Genomic DNA, 12,944 nt, shown 5'->3' with positions numbered 1-12,944 from the left:
ATTTCTGACTAATCAGCACACGTTTTATCAAATTATAGTGAAGCAATTATGAGAAAGGTAGCAGCACTTGTAAATGATTGGTTTCATAAAACCATGCTTGTAACACACTTTCGAAATAAGTTGCAAAAAAGTCATTGCCATTTGCGTTTAATAGAGATTGTGATTGTAACTACAGCATATCAACTGCTTCAATAATGATGTCAGTTTCAAGAATTTTACGAACGCTTTCCGAAACCGCACGTTCACGGAGTCGGAGTCAGGTAAAAACTAAAATTGTCCGCCGAACATGCTCATGGAATCCCCTGTCATTATCATTCATATCGTGATGATTTTTGATATGACGCGTCTTTCACATGATCAACACAACGGCAACGCCCCACGGCCTCGTCACTGATGTCGACGGCGATGACATCAGTGACGACTGACGTTATGTTTGACTTGTCAGGCGGGCATTGCCGTTGCGTTTATGTCAAAGAAGTAGTTCCAACAATGTCGAATCGGAGACGAACCAAATTACATCATGGACGGACGTTGACAAAGAAGGACCACATCGACGTCCATTATGTGACGTGGTCTTGTTTTCGTCCTAATGCTTCAAATATTCAAACTCGAGAGAGTGACAGATCTGCTGAGAACTGAGGGAGGGTGACTGACAGTGACAGCTATCAACAAGACACAGAACTGATGTGATAAAGTTAACTTCCAAATTCAATGTAACTTCTAAGTTCTAACGATAACATGGCCAGTGTGAAAAAAACAATGGTTCAATAGCACTTTTTGAAAGTATGAATGTGCATTGATTGTTTTCTTAGTTCCAGATGCCTCTGCTCAATGGAAATCTAGCAAAGAACTTTCAAACAAATTGGAGGAGGCAGATGTCTATAAGACTAGATGTCCCAAAGAAGAGTAACTTCAACGAGAATGGATATATATTGTTGGTAAGACTTTGTGTGATGTCAACCAACTGAATCTTCTGTCTCAGAACCTTGCTCACATTATGACCATAAATGTCAGGTCTAGGCATGAAAACAGGTAACAACATGAACACGTTAGGACCATGTGATGTGGCAAATCGGTTGTTTCCATATAACTTGACCTCTCTAATCAGGACGCTTCTATTAAGGACAGCACTTGTCAGTTCCGAGTGTGTCATGATAGAGAGGTTCTACTGTACTTTACTTCGAGTTCGTGGCATATGAATGATTGGACCATGTGATATGGCAAGTCTTAACACCGTATTATACTACATTTCTTTCTCTCCTGTTGTGCCTTAACAGGTAATACCATTAACTACATTCTGTCTTGGAGCATGGCAAGTCAAGCGACGGAAGTGGAAGTTGAACCTGATTTCTGAGTTGGAGCAGCGGACCCGGACACCTCCTGTGTCATTCCCTGTCAATAGGTCAGTATAAGAACGTCACTGTGATGTCTTCCCTTGTCTTCAGTGGTCACGATCTGAGTGGATTAGATGTATTACCAGTTCAGTAAACCCAATCGTTGCCTAACCATAGTGGCACGCAAAAACGGTCATCCTGCCTCGAAGGAGAAATAAGCAAGTGCTGAAGAAGAGGAATTAGACCACAGAGTTTAAAAGCTCTCTTACAATTTCTCACGTGTTTCTGATTCATGTACGTGTATTTTTCCACCAATTCAACTGTAAACTCTATAAATCTTTAACTCCTTGTAGCCTAGATGATCTCAAAGACCTGGAGTACTGCCGAGTTAGGGTGAAAGGCACATTCGACCACAGTAAGGAGGTTTACATTGGACCTCGCTCACTGATGAAGTCGGAGGAAGAGAGAGGTGGTGGGCTGATGTCTACTGGGGGTAATTCAGGATACCATGTGGTAACACCATTTCATGTGGTGGATTCGGAGTAAGTTAGCAATACTTGTGGCATTTGAATACCGGTAGAACAGATCAGATTGGTATTGAACAACTGACATTAGAACTGATCGACAAAATCCAAAAGAAACCTAAAGAAATCTTAGTTGAACTGACACATGCAGTTGCAGTAAAAACACTTCTGTCTTGTCAATGAGGGGGCATCATCGGACTCATTCACGTGCCATTTGCAGAATATTGAGAACTCTTTTTTTGCAGTTTAACTATTCTAGTCAATCGAGGCTGGGTGCCACACGGACAAGTCGAGCCACGCAAAAGACGCCAGGGACAGGTCACAGATGAGCAGGAATTTCTAGCAGTTGTTAGACACACAGAAAAGGTAAAAATGATTGACAGCACGTGGCAATACAATATGTACAGGTACATGTTGTTTATCAATTTGAAAACGCTTGTCAGTTCAGTCTAATCGTAGTCTCATTAGACAGCTCTAATTCACTCTCAATGTTCATGATGTTGAAGTCCGGGTGAGAGTCGTAAATGATTCACAACCTCTGTTTTCTCGCTCTTTTCAGCGACCACCATTTGGTGCGCACAATGAACCGAACTCAACGAGATGGCACCACCGAGATATAGAAGCCATTTCAGAATATTTACAAACCTCGCCGATATTTCTTGATGCCGGAAAAGGTAAACATGAGGAAAATTACTGAGTGTTAAGAAGTGACCCATCCCTGATTAATAATTTATCTGCTGATAATTCCTGTGAGAAGACAATGCCATCATCTAAAATTTCCCATGATGTTAGTTCTTTTTTGCTCTCTTCAGATAGTACTGTAGAGGGCGGCCCGATTGGGGGCCAGACGAGAGTAACGTTGAGAAATGAACACTTGTCCTATATATTCACATGGTAAGTTCTCGTGCTCTGCTTGGTTTTTCCCATCCTACATGACCCAATGGGGTTTCCTTTTGTGTGATTGTTGTTGTTGTTGTAGAGTGTTGAAGAGATAGAATATGTGTTAGAAAAGTGAATGGTCAACTCCAAATTCCTTGTATTGGTTCATTCTAGATGATTTCTTAATAATTGCCTCATCGTTACAATTTCAGGTACTCTCTGTGTGCAGCTACCCTGTACATGTGGTATAGCCGTTATGGAAAGCGCCTCTTTAGGAGATGAAGCCAGCCAACATTAGGATAATGGAAGACTGGATAGTGTATGTCTTTGTGTGAATGCCTGCACATGATGTCTCTTAGTACCGACTCATGTCTGTAGAATTACAAAAAGCTGGAACCCACCAGTCTCTGTTTTTCAGATTCTGCGGAGGTAAGAATGCGCAGTTCTGTTTTGGCTTGGCTGATCATTGAGAAGGTTTCCGAAAGGTGATCCATGGAAGTTTTGTTTTCATGTATTGTAAAGTGTAATAATTGACCATTTTTTGGGTGAAATTTTCATTCAAATATTTATTCTTGATGTAAATAAAATGAAACATTTGAAGAAAAATTTCTTTTGTTTTCATTACTTTTATTCTTTTTCAATGAAGTTATTAAGGCTTCATCTTGTTATCACACAGATCCCACTGATCGAAGAGCCACATTCTATCTGCCGATACAAGGCAAATGAGGAGTTGGGTTCAATTTCTATGATTATTGTTCAATGTCATTCAATTCTTGGCTTTCCAGGATTAAAGCAGGAAACTGTTCAAGCCAGTTTATTTTTCATCATCCTAAGCCTGCCCGGAGGCCGAGGTAAGATGCATGCAACAGTTCAGTTACTGCATGTTTAATATTCTGCCCAAGCTTTGCAACCTTCGTAGGAGCAGTCCATAAAGTTCGCACACATCAATGTCTTAACTTTTGGACTTGTCCTCAATGCAAACAGTTGTGTCTGGTCAGTAGGCCAAATGCACTGTTCACGCTTATTGTTCAGCTTATTATTGTTAAGATTCTTTCACTTTGCCTCATTGCGTACAGACTCGATGGTAAGTCCCTAAAGGCCCCCATATTTTGAGCAGTGGGAATGCAAGTGACATTCCCTTGTCATCAACACCAGAGTCTGGTTGGTCAATCAGTGCTAAGGTTGTTGGTCCACGCGTTGCTACCAGACGAAATGAATTCTTCCATTTTGGCACCTGGACAGAAATTCGTTGTGAAGAACACCGTTTCTTGTGGAGAAAAGAAATACAAAGTTTCTTTTAACAAATTTATTCAACAGTTCATTAGAAATAACCACATGCATTGTAATCTATAACGCGCTATTATTCAATACACAGGACAGGGGAGGTAATATCAATCCTTTCCATGCAGAGTAGCACTTAATGATACAGTGAGAACTAAATTTCTAACTGATGTTGAACTTAAAATAGTTATTAACTTGATGAAGCCTTAAGCAGCAGACTATCATGCATACATGTATACAGAAAATATCCATGAATTTGAGTAGAAAAGTAATACTGGGTATAATACATATATTTACAAGCAGTATCACTGGTCTTCTCTATCTGGAGGGATGAAAGAACAATGGAGGTTTAACATAGGAGTTAACCTCCCTAAATGAACTGATGATTCATACTGAAATAACGTATGAAAATTCACCACAAACATGCTCGCATTTTCTCATCAAAATTTCGAAATTGTTTTTTGAATAGCAATTGCAGTAAAGTACTTTTTCAGTGCATGCAGAAGCCTAAACAAAACTACTTTTGTGGTACCGGTACCTGGCGAAAGGTCCCGCACCATTTGTTTTAAACCTGACATTTGGAAATTTGAGAGGTTTTGCAGTTCAGATTCGTCAGGTACAGGCTCGGAGCTTTCACCTAAAATACAGAAGACTACCTACAGCACAAGAGACCACAGCTTGGTCTCATGTAACATACTTTTCATCATCTCAAAATGGATTTCATAAATCTAAGGACAGTTCGGAAAGTGCGTATAGCATGAAAAAATAGCACTTTCATTTGTGTCAAAATAAGTTACATATAAGCAGGTACATGTAAAGATGTTCCTAAAAGCAAGTCACGTATATACATCGTTACGCTACTGTCAACACAGGCCACCATTTCGTATCCGCTACTCCATGATTCGTGGAGTAGATCACAGGCGATTGAAGATACCAGAATCATAGCTATTGATCGCATCAACTGATACACATCACCTATAAGACTACAAAAACTACGCACTCATGTACCGTATCAGTCTATAATGTCCGGGTTAAATGCAAGTTTTCTTCTGGTTTTGTCATGCCTGATCAATTGCTATTTGAGCTGTAAATTCTGATATTATCATGTGCCTGTGACACATCTGCACCCTCATGGTGCAGAGGCAATCTGTGTAGGCAAATACAGTATCCTTGACGTGCTTGGAGAATGGGTCACACTATGAACAGCTTTTACACGTAAAACAATCCTACAGTATTTACACATCATGACTCCTTAATTACAATAACATTGATATATATACACAGTGAAAATGCGAGAGCTCCGATTCCAAACATCCACATTTATTTGACCCATAAGCTGAACATTCATTCACCTATTCGTAAAACCCTGTGTCTATTTCAGACGTGTCTCCTCGGTGTGTGTGAAAACCCAGTTGTGTTATATGCGCTGGCTACCTATCCAATTCATGACCACACTCAATGCAGCTCTGGGGCTTTCTCAGTTGGTCGTATGAGACATGGGTGGTGCCATAGCTTATGTGGGGCTGACAATGCTCAATACCAACAATAAATACATGTATTCAAACAAGTTTTTTAATGGAAGTTGTTATAAGCTGCTAGACCAATAGCACGCAGTCATTGTGCTCATTGGGTGACCTCTTTTAGAGGACAAATTGTCTGTCTGTTAAGAAAATACGGCCTCGAATACACTTCCGTTTATGTCCATCGTCGGGCATTACCTAATATTTAATGCCACAAAAAATTTCTGTTCTCCAGTAAATCGGAGGAAATTAGAAGCACAAGATAGAATTAAATATTTCTCCCCACTCCCTACAATGTAAAACTGTCTTCAAAAGCACATCAATGATATCAATCGCATTAAGTAATGCAGGGATTCCTTAGTGTGACTACGCGAGGGAGCTCGTGGGGCCAGTTGGTGGTCTAAGGCACCAATGTGCAAAGCAAGGGAGCTAGGTCTTGTTTTACTTAGTAATAAAGAAGTTCAAAGATTCCCAAGCAAGAATATTGCTAATGCTCTCTGAGAAGGTAGAGAAACTTATTTGTGACTTTATCAGGGTCCTGACTCAGCCAACATTAATCTGACCCCCAGCCCCCAGCTCCTGCCTGTTGTCTCCAATCTCAGTGTCCAGGAGCATCTAACAGGCATCTTGGAAGTTCAAGTCTTCATCATGGCCCGTGGCCTGATGTCCAGTAAGCCTCGTCTTGCATACAGTGTCCTGTATCAGAGTACATTCCTGCGTCATTTCATGTCGAAGGAGACCGGGAGCGGACAGATTTTTCCACAGTAAAGTTGTATTCGAACTGAAAAAGGAAACATATTGCGAGATTTAGAAAGCATCACCAGATGCAGTTGGGAGATCAGTGGAATGGCTCATGTATTTAAGTGTATTTAGGCACACTGTGCTTATCTTCAGGATGTGAATCCCAGTTAATGTTAGGCAATAGAATACAAGATAAGCCCTGCCAATGAGACCTGCTAAGAGGCTCACGCTAACAGTGGGGATCGAACCAGACCACTGGTCAGAGACCCAAGCTAGTACAAGACGAACTGACTTTTCATTTTAGTTCTGAATTGTTTTCTTTGTTCCTAGAGACGGAAAAATGATGCAGTGCTTACATCTCTTTCTATTTCCATCATTGTCTTGTATCCTATGTTTGGCAATGAACACTGAAAATGAAACAGAGTAATATTGTAAACAGACAATAAAGGCGAGTGAGGTTTGTTGGTTTAGGGAACTTAAAACAAACTTGGTTAATGTCTTACAAAACACAGAAAAACTGTAGGTCCAAACCAAGGTGGCAACCAAGGTTTTGGACAGAATGAAAACGACTTTAGCGATGTTTGGCAAAACCACCCAAACCTACTCTGAGGCATCAATTTCTATTCTAAGACAACTGAAGCAACACCGAATTGTGATTTTGACTGCTTCAACATTTTACAGTAAAAATCTGGCTTACCTGTGATAAACCACTTGAATCTGCAAATTTTTTATGGAGTTGAAATGGGACACCTGACAATGCTGAAACAGAAAAATTATTCTTATATTTTTGTAGAGCTCGAGGGATTGACTCTTGGAATGAGGATCTCAAAGCTTTGGCTCGAGACAATAACGGCTCAGCCAGTAGCCCAGCATATTTAAATGAGTATCTTGGGTAAGATGAATTAAGGCCACAGCGTCCAAGAAAAGATGTTCCAATAGACTTTTCAGTGGTCGAATCATGATGTTAAAAACCTTTGTTCCTTAGATGTAAACATACTGGTACCTTTTTGCCAGAGTATCATGCTTCCAAAATCCAAAAGGGTTTAGAGAATGATTCAGAAAAAAGCTGAAGACCCAGCTAACTAACAGCCTGACACCAAAGAGAGATTATGACTTTTGGGAACTACAGAGGTCTCTCACCTCTAAGAGACCTCCTGGTGAAGAATCAGACATTTGATGAACCACTACACTACCCTAAAAACTTACGTGACGTAGCAAAATGCCTTTGTAGAGTTGTAGCGTTGCCACTTCCATATGCATGTTGCCCGTACCCTGAGTGTTGTCCATAGCTTGGTTCAGACAGCCTGCTATCTATAGGAGCCTGTTGAACGTTTATTGTATGTGTAGTCTCTACCCTGGGTTCCCTATAGGTACTCGACTGCTGATGGTAGCCTGTCTGCTGTTGTTTACCGTTCCAGTAGGCAGTTCCGCCCGGTTGCGTGACTTGTCCCGGAAAGGCATATGGTAATTTGACAGAACTGAAATGGGTTCAAAATGAATGGGAAAACAAGTTGAGAGAAATCAGTCTGAAACTTAGGTTTCATCTTTTACATGTATTGTATCTAAAAGAATCTGCAGTAGAAAAGAAACTGATCGATAGGGTCATTTTGGGAACATACATTCAGTAGGGTCTGGCCAAGCGCTTTTATGCGGTGAGTTCGGTTCTGTTTGAAGGCTATTGTGACAATCCCTTCATGGGGCTAACACATCTCAGATCTGCTCTGAAGTTAAAGAGTGCTTGCCATATGCTTTACACTTTACAAGTAGCAAAGAACATCATTATAGCCAGAGCCATCATGTCCCTCCAGGGTCTTGGCTCAATTGGAAACTTGATATTGTAGTGTCACTTACTTTTGTGCATTAGGATTTCTGGGCACCGGCCCCATTTTGAAACAAAGTGCTAAACCATTCAGTTCACTGAAAATAAAAATACAAATTAAGAATGGATATATTTTCCAAAAGAAAAGAAAATATATTACATTTCTTTCAGAAATGTTAACGAATCACAAAAAATAAAAATGCACAAGATTTTTGCAGTTCACAGTAACGAGAAGCCCAGAGTTATTTTTCCTTTTTCTTTTCCTTCTACTTACCCAACCAGAGTGTAATCTCCAGGCGGTCTTTTACTTTTACTTAGAATGATTAGTTCACAAATGCCATCGGTTGTTGTGTCACGCTGTATCATCTTGATCACCACTCTCTTGCCTTTGGTTGCTTTGTCCCCTGAAAAGTATATGGGGAGTTTAGGGAGGCGTTGGTGTAGATAAAATGACCCCTCCCCCTCTGTGCCAATACCCAATCTATCTATCTATCAATAGCTGCGCTTACACCACGAAATATTGGTGGACCAATTGCACTTACACCACCACATTGCCGCGACAAATTGGTTCGGCAATCCATTGCCGATACAAATTGCCGAGCGAATTTGTCCCACCAAGCTTGATGGTCCAAATTCGCCCGGCTTGTTAAAAGCTCGGCTTTGTCGTGGTGTAAGCGCAAATGGATCGGCAATTAGCTAGTTAGATGGTTCGGCTCCAGGCAGCGCTTTCGAAATGGCGCTTTCTGCCTAGGCTTTCTGCGTTCTGCTTATTGTTTGCGCGCCATCTGTAGCCGGATTTTATAACTAGCTACAGCACTGGTGTAAGCGCTTGGTGGATTTTCGATGGTGCGGCATTGGTTCCCGAACCAAGATTGGTGGTCCATTTTCAGGTGGTGTAAGTGCGGCTTATGTATCACATTTATATAGCGCCCTTATCAGTCCTATATTGGGCCGTTCAAAGGCGCTTAACAAAAACAGAGTCTCTATAAGAAGTATAGTCTTTGACAACAATAAACAATTCTAATGTTCGTAATGTTGTTGAAAAAGGTGGGTCTTGAGGAGTGTCTTAAAAGTTGTGATGGAGTCCGCATTTCGAATATTACTAGGGAGGTCATTCCAGAGTGCTGCTGCGGCACACTGGAATGTACGCTCGCCAAATCTAGTCTTTGTGCGCGGGAGCACTAGCGAGATGGTATCTGCTGATCGAAGTACTCGCCGTGACTGACAGATCTCTAAAAAGTCAGACAGGTACTTGGGGGCCTGTCCTCGCATGGCTTTGAAATCTGTTTTAAAGGGCTCAGAAAATGATCATGACAACCCAACTCTGCGCGGGTTATTGAAATCTCTCTCCTCCGACTCTGTCAAGCATTGCCTGAAGCAGATAGAATGTATCAAGAGTATTTGGATATCCAAGGTGTTTTAATTTGGTGATACCCACTCAGTGGCGACTGGTTTTCCAGAGGCGGCCTGCACTGTCTTGTGGAATGCTATTCGGGTTGAGATACTGGCACCACTTTTGTATCATTTTATCACCAGAAGGTGGCCTTAGACTATGACTTTTTCGATCATGCTGTCAACCCTGCAAAATCTAACTATTTACAATTTCAATACTTACCAGTGTCTATTGTTCGGTCAATAGGGGCAAACCCAGGAGGTACTGATTCTCGATCGTTCAATAAAGCTATGTCAGCCAACACAACATCACCAGCAATTACGTCCTGGAAAAAGGTCGTTACACCGTTAGTGTTATATGTAGTTGTCTATTACTAGTGGCTTAGGAAAATGTTATGTAGGGCGATCAGTGGCATAGTGGTAAGAGCACTAGGATCGTAATCATCATTGGTTTGACTCTAGGAACTATTGAAGCTGTTGTGCTTTTTGACCTTGAGCAAGGCACCAAACCATTCTTGCTTCTCTCCACCCAGGAGTAAATGGGTACTTAGCTGGCAGGGGTCTAAATGTGAATATCACTCTACAAGTCACAAGGGGACAAACCCACGGACACCATCAGACAGCACAGCTTGAAACTTACCACACTCTTTATCTCTCGAGTCACACAAAAATATCGATAAACTTTTCTTGCAGCAAAAAAACTGTCTTTCCACAAGTCTGCATCTTCATATTTGTCATACGAACGGTCAATCTGTAGAGAAAGCATACCAATTATAAAGCAGGAATCCCCAAAGTCATATTGCCTGTGTCAGATAGATCCTTATTTTGCTCAGCCCGCTTAACGCGCAAGCAACAACTCAGTGTAATGGAAATCTGTTTGTTCTTCCATTCAATCGGCTTGGAGAGTGCTTTAGTCTGTGTCTGTGATGTTTTGGTTTTAGAGATCAAGGAATTGATAATGGAGGTATTGGATTCGCACCAAATACCTCAAGGGTGGAGCTAAAGTTTAGACCGAAACTGCCAAAAGAGCTCCACTGGAACAGTGTTTGGTGAGATAAGTTAACCAATACCAACATTGAGCATGTTGGGGTACGAGTATCAATTTCTATTCTAGAATACCTCTTGATATGTTTTAATGATAACTCACCAAGAATCTGCTTACCGTATTTTTTATACCAACTCAAGAGGCAACGATTGTCTCATCAAAACCTCGGAGGTCAACACGAGTCTTGATACATAACCAATTATTATTAAAATGTGTTTTAGAATGAATTACTCTTACCGCTTTGAATCCAGCGGGTATCTTACTAAGGTCTGCCACGATACACACACCAGTGATTGGCAAATCTGTTGGCACGTCGTCTTTGATGTCCTGCATTTCAAGACATTAGCTCTGAAAAAAACAGTTTGGAAAAATAAAAATAGGTCTTATAGTGGTTGGTTAATATTCGGGAAGAACAGTACAATGGCTACATGTACATCCTTTGCTATTTGGGATGATCAAGTTCACACTTTTATGCCACTGGTTATTGCCATTATGAAAATATGCCCGAGTTGTATCTTGACCTATTCTGATGCATTCGGAGTCTTAGTGTTCGTATTTCTTTTGTCTGGGCCCTGCCTTGTCTTTACTGAACCTGTCCCGCATTTTCCTTGACCCTTTAGAGCCTCATGGCTTTTTTGAGGCATCACAGATGTTGATACAATGGTAGTGGTAAAGGCTGGACAAAACGTTTAGCGCATTTGTTATTAGTTACCCACTGACCGACATCATGTGTGGTCTATGGATGATTCAGTCATTAACATCATTGATACATGCATGTAGGCCCTAGTCAGATGGTCACGTCTGTCAAAGACGAGAACCCTAAAAGCTATAGGCATTGAATCTGTCACAGACAATGCAGTGCCTAGGCCTAGCTATGCTCAATAATTGAATTAAACGCAAGGGCCATGCCAGGGTCAGGGACATCAAAGGGCAGTTTAAGGTATGTGAAAGTGGGCATATTAATGAGATAGAAGTGAAAAAGCAATCTCACTTCGACTGTGTTATTCATTTGCCAGAAAAATATTTTTAGAATGTAAAATCTAACAATGTACAATGCATGTGAAAATGTACATGGAATTTACACTACAAAAGAAAGTACTGGTTCAACCTATTACCACAGACTTTGTGGTACGACGATCGTCCTGAAAATCAAAACAACTTATATGGCAAACTTACTGCAGCCTTTCCGTTCATAAGCAGTAAATATTTGACTTAACTGGCAATCAAAATGTCAGAAAGGTTTCATTCATTCTCTGTTTATTTTTACTTCCGGGTTAGTTTTTTTTAGTAGGTAAATATCTCAGACAGATTCCTAGCCAGCCGTAAACCCGCGGCTGCAACAAAGACACCTGATTCGCGCATTGCACATTGTGCCCCGACTGCGGTTATTATGTTGACAACCCACTTATTTAGTTCTAGAAGCCAGCATTTTAAGTGTTATAATCACCCCCCCCCCCCCCCATGATAAGACAAATTCTTTCATATGTTCTGCGTTAGGGAGAGTGTTTCAGCTATACAAAAGCTAAGTCCACTCGTCTGGGAATGAACGAAAGGCCCACTGCCTGTCTTCAGGATGGATCCCCAATACACCATCGCCCAGCACAAGTGCTGATCTGTCTTCAAGATGGGGTGTTCTCCAATGCGCCATCGCCCATAGCAAGCACTGATCTGTCTCCGAGATGGTTTGTCCCCAAATACCCCACTCCCCAGCGCAGCACTGATCTAGCTGTCTTCAATATGGGTTGTTCCCCAATACACCAGGGCTAGCACTGATAAGTCTCCAAGATGGGTTGTTCCCCCATCACACCATCACCCAGAGCTGGCACTGTTCCTTGTCTTCAAGATAGTATGTTCCCCCAATGTACCGTCGCCCAGAGCTAGCACTGATCTGTCTCTAGGATGGGTACACCACTCCCCAGCGCAGCACTGATCTAGCTGTCTTCAATATGGGTTGTTCCCCAATACACCAGGGCTAGCACTGATAAGTCTCCAAGATGGGTTGTTCCCCCAACACACCATCACCCAGAGCTGGCACTGTTCCTTGTCTTCAAGATAGTATGTTCCCAAAATGCACAGTCGCCCAGAGCTAGCACTGATGCTTGTCTTCAAGATAGGTTGTTCCCCCAATTCACAGTAGCTCAGAGCTAGCACTAAATATGCCTGCCTCCGGAGACTTTAAGATGGAGTTGTGTTCGGCACACACTGGGGAATCGCCACAATTTCTCCCGATTACCCACCTCCCATAGTCGAGGCAAACCCCCCGCAGATCGGGGATCAAAGGCTACCTTGAGGGATGAAACTGGGTTCGTTTAAGGCCCCCCCTCCCCCAAAACGTATATCCAAGGACAGTTATGCTGTCGGCCGCGCCGCCGTTTGCCATAACGAATCCTTGTTACCTCGACTCGGAGA

General features: G+C 41.7%; 2 protein-coding genes across 3 annotated transcripts; one reads left to right on the top strand and one right to left on the bottom strand.

The window, feature by feature from the left end:
* The first annotated feature begins 28 nt into the window (after positions 1 to 28).
* LOC135501192 (surfeit locus protein 1-like) lies at positions 29 to 3,324 on the top strand. 2 transcript variants are annotated; one of them, XM_064793113.1, is made up of 8 exons: positions 29 to 260; positions 819 to 938; positions 1,278 to 1,402; positions 1,688 to 1,876; positions 2,104 to 2,224; positions 2,418 to 2,532; positions 2,671 to 2,752; positions 2,950 to 3,324. In XM_064793113.1, exons 1-8 carry the CDS (start codon positions 195 to 197, stop codon positions 3,017 to 3,019), a joined length of 888 nt encoding a protein of 295 aa, XP_064649183.1. In that variant the 5' UTR covers positions 29 to 194; the 3' UTR covers positions 3,020 to 3,324. The 2 variants fall into 2 exon arrangements, with proteins under 2 accessions (XP_064649183.1, XP_064649182.1); XM_064793112.1 differs by having other exon boundaries at positions 31 to 260; positions 813 to 938.
* Positions 3,325 to 4,028: 704 nt separating this feature from the next.
* On the bottom strand, positions 4,029 to 11,820 carry LOC135501611 (multivesicular body subunit 12B-like). The gene is made up of 10 exons (XM_064793812.1): positions 11,712 to 11,820; positions 10,773 to 10,883; positions 10,131 to 10,241; positions 9,714 to 9,816; positions 8,373 to 8,502; positions 8,131 to 8,196; positions 7,486 to 7,757; positions 6,977 to 7,038; positions 6,636 to 6,686; positions 4,029 to 6,319 (listed from the first exon to the last, which is right to left on the bottom strand). Exons 2-10 carry the CDS (start codon positions 10,866 to 10,868, stop codon positions 6,263 to 6,265), a joined length of 948 nt encoding a protein of 315 aa, XP_064649882.1. The 5' UTR covers positions 10,869 to 10,883; positions 11,712 to 11,820; the 3' UTR covers positions 4,029 to 6,262.
* Positions 11,821 to 12,944: the final 1,124 nt, after the last annotated feature.

This window comes from Lineus longissimus, chromosome 17, assembly GCF_910592395.1.
Source record: "Lineus longissimus chromosome 17, tnLinLong1.2, whole genome shotgun sequence".
NCBI classification, from domain to species: Eukaryota; Metazoa; Nemertea; class Pilidiophora; order Heteronemertea; family Lineidae; genus Lineus; species Lineus longissimus.
Note: the sequence above shows the minus strand (reverse complement) of the source record. Positions and strands in the feature narration are given on the sequence as shown.

Coding starts and splice junctions, on each gene's coding strand:
- LOC135501192 (XM_064793112.1), top strand. CDS start 195: ATGATGTCAGTTTCAAGAATTTTACGAACGCTTTCCGAAACCGCACGT. Junction 2,225..2,417: donor TTGTTAGACACACAGAAAAG/GTAAAAATGATT, acceptor CGCTCTTTTCAG/CGACCACCATTTGGTGCGCA. Junction 2,533..2,670: donor ATTTCTTGATGCCGGAAAAG/GTAAACATGAGG, acceptor TGCTCTCTTCAG/ATAGTACTGTAGAGGGCGGC.
- LOC135501611 (XM_064793812.1), bottom strand. CDS start 10,868: ATGCAGGACATCAAAGACGACGTGCCAACAGATTTGCCAATCACTGGT. Junction 9,817..10,130: donor CTCGAGAGATAAAGAGTGTG/GTAAGTTTCAAG, acceptor ACCTTTTTCCAG/GACGTAATTGCTGGTGATGT. Junction 6,687..6,976: donor ATTCAAGTGGTTTATCACAG/GTAAGCCAGATT, acceptor TTTCATTTTCAG/TGTTCATTGCCAAACATAGG.